This window comes from Ipomoea triloba, chromosome 3, assembly GCF_003576645.1.
Source record: "Ipomoea triloba cultivar NCNSP0323 chromosome 3, ASM357664v1".
Taxonomy (NCBI): domain Eukaryota; kingdom Viridiplantae; phylum Streptophyta; class Magnoliopsida; order Solanales; family Convolvulaceae; genus Ipomoea; species Ipomoea triloba.
In genome coordinates this window covers 19,789,420-19,797,095 of record NC_044918.1, presented here as the reverse complement: position 1 = coordinate 19,797,095, position 7,676 = coordinate 19,789,420, and the positions used below count along the sequence as shown (strand labels likewise).

At 35.1% G+C, this 7,676-nt stretch overlaps 1 protein-coding gene across 2 annotated transcripts; it reads left to right on the top strand.

The window, feature by feature from the left end:
- The first annotated feature begins 2,175 nt into the window (after positions 1–2,175).
- LOC116013997 (putative chloride channel-like protein CLC-g) lies at positions 2,176–7,327 on the top strand. Of its 2 annotated transcripts, XM_031253977.1 has the most exons (8): positions 2,176–2,475; positions 3,223–3,423; positions 3,670–3,847; positions 4,458–4,720; positions 5,188–5,457; positions 5,555–6,278; positions 6,414–6,683; positions 6,868–7,327. In XM_031253977.1, exons 1-8 carry the CDS (start codon positions 2,309–2,311, stop codon positions 7,000–7,002), a joined length of 2,208 nt encoding a protein of 735 aa, XP_031109837.1. In that variant the 5' UTR covers positions 2,176–2,308; the 3' UTR covers positions 7,003–7,327. The 2 variants fall into 2 exon arrangements, with proteins under 2 accessions (XP_031109837.1, XP_031109836.1); XM_031253976.1 differs by having other exon boundaries at positions 5,555–6,683.
- Positions 7,328–7,676: the final 349 nt, after the last annotated feature.

Sequence of the window (7,676 nt, the reverse complement as noted above, 5' to 3'; positions counted from 1 at the left end):
TATTTGATCTCTAGAAATTTCTCTCTATATATATATTATTGTTGTAACACTTTCTCTAGTAATCTAAAAGTTTGCATTTTATGTAGGTTGTGATTTTTGCTCCAACACTGAAGTGTAATAGTGTGTTCCAACTTGTGTAGGTTGTGATTTATTATTTATTATTACTTCAATAAAGATTAATTATTATTTTTAAGAGTTTAAACATCATGTCCTTGTATTTATATTAATATTTTATTTTTATTAAATTAAAGCTATAAATTAAAATTTACGTAGTATATAGTTAATTAATTACAATCTTAACAATAACTATGCCAACTGCCAAGTAGCTTGTAGCTCAATGGGGTCATAGGTTTGAATCCTAGTAGAAGCATTAATTCTTTGTACTTTAATAGGTTGTAATAGATCAGAGTCTAACTATTAAAAAAAAATTGCAGCGGCCCACTTATTAAAAATTATTTTTGTTCAAATGAATTTCTTTCCCTTTAATCAAAATATGTATTTTTTTTAGTTGATATACGGAGTAATTTTTTTCCTTTGTTGGCTAAATATATATTTTTTTAAAATCAAAATATAACTTTTAGATGTCATTTATCTGAATTTTCAAATGGAATGAAAAAGGTATTCAAGGTAGGTGATTGCGTTCGGTGTAAGTTAGAATAAATAATCTGTTGAAGTAAAGATTAAATAGCAATAAAATAAACTACTCCATAATTCACAAGTGTATATTCCTGCAAAACTTGAATTTTATTAATGTGTCCATTGGCAAAACTGCAAAAGTATATATTCTTTTACTTTATTCTTCCCAAAAGTTTGAATCCCAACCCCAGGGACATCCATGCCCCGTCCTGACAAAGCATCCGAGAGAATATAAATTATGCTAACTCAACTGATCACATATACTAGACCTTTACTTACTGTGCACAAAGAGCTCCACTTTCACTTTATGTTTTAATATTTTGAGCAATTAAATCATTTTATTACCTGTATTAATAACACACCTGAATATATTCATTTTTTATTTGAGTACTTTATATGTCATTATTTTAATTCACCATTTGTAAATAAAAAATGAAAAATAAAGTATTGTCTGCTCATTTGTGATGAGTTCAATCGTTTGAATTTTTTGGAACATCAGAGGTGGCGTGTCAACAAGATAAGCCAAAGTTCAAAATAAATTTATTTGGAGAAATAAATAAATTATTCACATTGATAAACTATTAAATTGATCAAATATTTAAAAAATAATAATGATATAAATTAAAAGTAATAGAAAAATAGTTGAATAGGTCGTTGAATTTTACACGGGGAAGTAATTAATTTTATAAATTTTAAAAAAATAATTGAACTTGTCATTTTTAGCATTTATATTCAATAGTGGATTATTCACTTGGAATAACCGGTCATTAAGGTTCTGGCAATGATTCTGACGATCGGGGAATGGTCGTCATTGCCACTAAAGAAGAAGGCGACCGGACCTAGCCGCCTTCAATGGAGGAGGCGACTATCGGGTTGTCTTCTCAAATGAAAAATGCGACCAGGCCAATCACCTTCTCTAGTGGAGAAGGCGACCAATCAGTCCAATCCAATTGCCTTCTCGAGCGAAAGCAACCGCCGGTCATATTCTCCGGGCAACTGAAAAATATTATTAATTTTTTTTTGAAGATAATATTCTTAATTCTTTTTATTAATTTGTTTGTTAATGGCGAAGATTTTATTTTCGACGACAACGGTAAATTGTAACATATCATTGCAATTTTATCGATAACTTATTGATTTTTGATAAATAATATTTATTTAACTGATTTAATAAGTTAGAGCGTTAATAGAATGCAGTATCTGTTCATAACTACTTTCTTAACCTATTGAAGGTCCACTGAGGTCGAACCCACCACCTCCCGTATAAAGAGAAGGGTTTGATGCTACTGGATTACAAGGTTCTTAGCTAAGTTATAGCGTTTAATTTCACATATGCTTAATTAATATTTTGTGTAAAGTTCTTTCACTATTTTCCTTTTACATTAAAATCATAAAATCTTTTTTTGTAACAATCAGTTTACTCAGTATACCCCTCGGTACTTGTGAGCATGAAAAATTGACTAATTCAGGTTTAGACATGGACGGACGATTTCTCCTTGCTATAAATAACGAATTGAAATCGCTTTCCTATATTTTGAGGAATTTTTACTCTCCAGTCTCGTCTTTGAGAGTTGGGACAATATTTCTACTTTCTCCGGAATCCCAATCCTTGTCGGCGACCGGCGAGGACTCACCGTAACTGCCATTTCCGTACTTCACCTTCACGCTCTCCATGCCGCCAGAACCGCCAACTCCGGCTGCGGAAGGAGACATGGAGGCACTCACTCAGCCCCTGCTCAACCACAATAACAACCTCCTCCGGCGATCCGCTTCTAACTGCACTTCTCAAGTCGCCATCGTCGGCTCCAACGTCTGCCCGATTGAAAGCCTCGATTACGAGTACGTCTCTTCGCAATTTGGATATTTTATGCAAGTATATGCACGCACATACCTACATATGGATACATGGATACGAGTGATCATCTATGTGAGAAGTCCTCATTAAAAATAAATAAAAATAATCAAAAGCAGCATCTGAGTCTGAGGTGTCTGTCTAATACACTGCATGTAGGAAAAAAAAAAAAAGACCGTATGTTTTAGGAAAAGAAAACAGAAATCGGGTTGCATTTGAAAGAATAACTTTCCTATCTTGGATATTTTGATCTTTCTAGAATAGTAGGAACTAATTTGTTTCAATTATTTTTCCTTTCTATTGGCTTGTGCTTGGCAATAGAGAGTTTTCAAAAAATTTGGTTTCCATTTGTTACTCCGAACCAGTGAATTGAGCCTCATTGAGTTCTTCGATTGCCAGGACCTATATTTGCTACACTATTCTTCTGCTTTATAGTATCTGGTCAAGGATTCTGTATAGGATGCAGAGTTGGAAAACCAATTGGGTGATGCAGTAAGAGGGATATTAGAAAAGCTAAAGACATAACAGCAGTATCATCACATGTTTCTCTATTTCTTCTATAGAAAGGATGCTAGTAGGAATTAGCATTACTGATATAAATATAGAATAGTGGAGAAATAGAACCCCTATTTGATTGTTGAGAAGTGTGACAAAAAGATTTTGCTTATTATTTTCCTGCATCTTCTCATATATGCATTTAAATGAACCTAATTCTGACTGTTTGTTCACTCAAGGATAATAGAGAATGACTTGTTCAAGCAAGATTGGAGGAGTGGAAGGAAGATTGAGATATTCCAGTATGTGTGCATGAAATGGATCCTGTGTTTTCTCATTGGATTTCTTGTCAGTCTTGTTGGTTTCTGCAACAATCTTGCTGTTGAAAACATTGCTGGCGTGAAATTTGTTGTGACTTCCAACATGATGCTCGCTAGAAAGTACTTATTCATCATCCTTTTTTATGTTTGTATGTATCAAGGATTTTCATTTTGTTAATTTGCCTAACGTTCTGAGTTCCTGGGCTGCAAATTATGCTGATTCCTGAGTATTTTGAGTAAGGCTAATAGTCCTTTTATATATAATATCAAATGCTGATTAACCATGATTGTTTGAGAATCAACTAAATCTATATACATTTTCTTCCACATAGTTATGCAAAGTAACTGGATAGTGTTTGCAAACAGGTACTTGGCAGCTTTTCTTGTATTCACATCTGCCAACTTTGGTTTGACACTATTTGCAAGTTTAATTACGGCTTTTATCGCACCAGAAGCTGCTGGCTCGGGTATACCTGAAGTTAAGGCATATTTAAATGGTGTTGATGCCCCAGCAATATTTTCTCTAAGAACACTGTTTGTCAAGGTAAATAAGTTTTGAGAGCTCTAACTCAATTCATAGTTGTTCTTCATGCCTTACTCTTGTGTGTGTGTGTGTGTGTGGAGCATGCCTTACTTGTGTGTGTGTGCTTCTTGATTATTTTTGACTATTTCACTTCTAAAATGGCAAAAAGATTGATCCGGCGTTGAGTATGGTGCTGTGACTTTACTCTGTGTATGTTACTTGGCCAGCAGCAGAGCTTCTTAGTTGCCTCAATGCTTTTGCTAGTAATTAAAAGATGCTCCTTTTGCACTCTTTTAGTCTTTATTGTGCAGAGAATATCTTCTTGTATATGGTTTCAGATTAATTTGAAGATGCACCTTTTGCACTTGTCTTTATTGTGGAGGGAATATCTTCTTATAAGTGTATGATTTCAGATTAATCTGAACACAGCTGTATATCTTTGAGTAACATGAAGTTTCACATTTCAGTAATATAAATTGTAGTGTTGCATATATGAGAAGTGAGTTACTTTAACCTTTATGTTTTATTGGCACACTGTATTTTCACGAATCTGGCAATCCCACTTTTCTCCTCCCCGCTCCCCAAAATAAACAAGTTTAGAGATCTCACTTGCCATTGCTTCAATGTCTAGATTGTTGGTAGCATATCTGCTGTATCATCATCTCTTAATATTGGAAAGGCGGGTCCCATGGTTCATACAGGTGCTTGCATTGCTGCTATAATGGGTCAGGGTGGGTCAAAGAAATACAGATTAACTTGGAAATGGCTACGATTTTTTAAAAATGACAGAGACAGGAGAGATCTTGTAACATGTGGATCAGCTGCTGGAATTGCTGCTGCTTTTCGTGCACCGGTTGGTGGTGTGTTGTTTGCTCTTGAAGAAATGGCATCTTGGTATTACTTCTATTATGCCTGCTTTTTTAATTAGTAGGCATGACATGTTTGTTTATTTTATTTTATTTTATTTTATTTTTGGCTTATCTGATATCCAACTATCCAGTAGTATTATTTTTTCCATGTTATTATCTTTTATTTGGATTTTGACTTCTTTTAGATCTTTTCTTTATGCTAGGGATTGCATCTTGGAAGTAACTTCTGAACTTTTCTTCCACATCATCATTTATTAAAAAGGAATCCTTCAGATTCCTTTATGTCAAGTCATTTTCATTGTATGGGTAAATATGTCTTGAACTGTAACTGGATGTCTTTTTTTGTAGTGAGTTAATGAAAACAAACTTGTAAGTGCTACTAAATTTGTTTCTGTTAGAACTATGGTAAAGTTGGTGTCTTTAGCCTGCTTTAGTTTATCTTATTCACATATTCTTACTTTATCTTGCTCATTCTTGAATTTTATTCTATAGGTGGAGAAGTGCTCTTTTATGGCGAGCATTTTTTACAACAGCTGTTTGTGCAATCGTGCTTCGGGCTCTGATTGATGTATGCATGAGAGGTCAATGTGGACTATTTGGTAAGGGGGGTCTCATAATGTTTGATGTCACATCAGCAAATATTCCATATCACCTTGTGGACGTGCCTCCTGTTCTTGTTTTGGCAATTGTAGGAGGCATATTGGGCAGTCTGTATAATCTTATACTTAATAAGGTTCAGCGCACATACAACCTGATCAATGAGTATGATCCCACATTGCAGTGTTTTGATTCTTTTTAAAGTCAAAACAGGCACAAGTAGATTAAAAAATATATTTCCCTTTCTATTTGTGCTTTCCAGGAAAGGAATTGCTTACAGAATTCTTCTTGCTTGCTCCATGTCCATTATCACATCTTGTCTTCTATTCGGATTGCCATGGCTTGCAACATGCCGTCCTTGTCCTTCAGATACATCAGAGCCTTGCCCCACAATTGGCCGGTCTGGCAACTATAAAAAGTTTCAATGTCCTCCTGGTCACTACAATGATCTTGCAAGCCTATTTTTCAACACAAATGATGATGCAATTAAAAACCTTTTCAGCAAGGACACAGATTCTGAGTTCCATCATTCATCAATGCTAATTTTCTTTGTCACCTGCTTCTTCCTCAGTATCTTTAGTTACGGAGTTGTAGCTCCTACTGGTCTTTTTGTACCTGTGATTGTAACAGGTGCGGCTTATGGAAGATTTGTTGGGATGATAGTTAGTGGGCGGTCAAATCTAAACCATGGTCTCTTTGCAGTTCTAGGTTCTGCTTCTCTTCTTGGAGGATCTATGAGGACAACTGTTTCTTTATGTGTAATTATCCTTGAACTGACCAATAACCTATTATTACTACCGCTCATAATGCTAGTTCTTCTTGTATCTAAAACAGTGGCAGATTCATTTAATGGAAATATTTATGACCTGTTGGTGCAAGCAAAGGGTTTTCCATTTCTAGAAGCTCATGCAGAGCCATATATGAGGCAACTTACTGTCAGTGATGTGGTCACAGGGCCACTTCAATTTTTCCATGGCATTGAGAAGGTCAGTAATATAGTTCATATCCTAAGAACCACAGGGCATAATGGGTTTCCTGTGCTGGATGAGCTTCCACTATCTGAATCCCCAATTTTGTTTGGTTTGATCCTTCGTGCCCATCTTATTACATTGTTAAAGCAGAAAGCCTTTATGCATGATCCTGTGTCTATTAGCGAGTGTGCTGTTGATGAGTTCTCTTCAGATGATTTTGCAAAGAAGGGTTTGGGCCATGGAGACAGAATTGAAGACATTATATTGACAAATGAAGAAATGGAAATGTATATAGATCTGCATCCTTTTACCAATGCTTCACCATATACTGTTCTTGAGACAATGTCCTTATCAAAGGCTCGCACACTCTTCAGGCAACTTGGTTTAAGGCACTTGCTGGTGGTTCCAAAGATTCCCGGTGTAAGTACTTTACCCTGCCTAAACTGTAGTCTCTTGCTTTATCATCCCCATGCTGCTGTGCCTAGAAATGAGAACCCCCGAGGCCCTGAGCTGTTACACGTTTCTATGTTGTTAATGTTTTATGCGAGAAACATTTTTGTCTTCATCAAGTATGTGTTTACACTATCGTTTTGCTTATTTCCAGAGAGTACCAGTAGTGGGTATCATGACAAGGCACGACTTCATGCCAGAACATGTGCTGAATCTTCATCCATCCATGGCACTAAGCAGGTGGAAAAGGTTGAGATTCCAGATGCCTCGCTGGAATAAGCTGTTCTAACAAAGGAAGGTTACACGAGATTGTTTCATAGTTTTGTAACTTTGAGAGTTGGTTTTAGCTATACAAGTTTATGATATTATCCAGAAACCAAAAAATGAAAAATCTTACTATATTCAAGCTTGTGGGAGTGAGCCAGCCATAACTTATAGGTAGGAAACGAGTGCCTAATACAGACAATAAAGCACAGGTTAGAACAATTCCTTTCCTCTTTCTTTAATCTTAGGTGAAGAGTGTTTTGACTGGTAACTGTTGTGTTAATGTGAATTTTGGTTCTAGCTTTCTGGGGCTACCCTTTGAGTCCCCAAATTTTCAAGAATTGTGTCAATTTTGGTCCCTTTTTTTTTTTTTTTTGTTTGTTTGTTTGTTTGTTAATATCTCTTTGTACTTTAATTATAGACCTAATATTTGGTTATTACATTTTGACTAATCTGGAGACCAACTACTGTTTAATCCTAGGATCATGCTACAAGGATTTAAATTTTTTACCAATTCATTGATTACAGAAGAGTTTCATTTGCCACGGTGGTGAAATTATTTTGTGAAAAATTTTGGTCCTTGTAGTTTTATCTTCCCCTATATGCATAGTGGTTTTGTTAAAATTTATTACTCCTTTTATTTTATTTTATATGTTCGGTTCGATTAATGAAATTTGACAGAAATTATTTACAATTCAA

Excerpts from the sequence above, each read along its gene's own strand:
- LOC116013997 (XM_031253976.1), top strand. The coding sequence starts at position 2,309 with ATGCCGCCAGAACCGCCAACTCCGGCTGCGGAAGGAGACATGGAGGCA. Across the intron at positions 4,721-5,187 it reads CTTGAAGAAATGGCATCTTG|GTGGAGAAGTGCTCTTTTAT; the intron begins GTATTACTTCTA and ends TTTATTCTATAG. Across the intron at positions 6,684-6,867 it reads TGGTTCCAAAGATTCCCGGT|AGAGTACCAGTAGTGGGTAT; the intron begins GTAAGTACTTTA and ends GCTTATTTCCAG.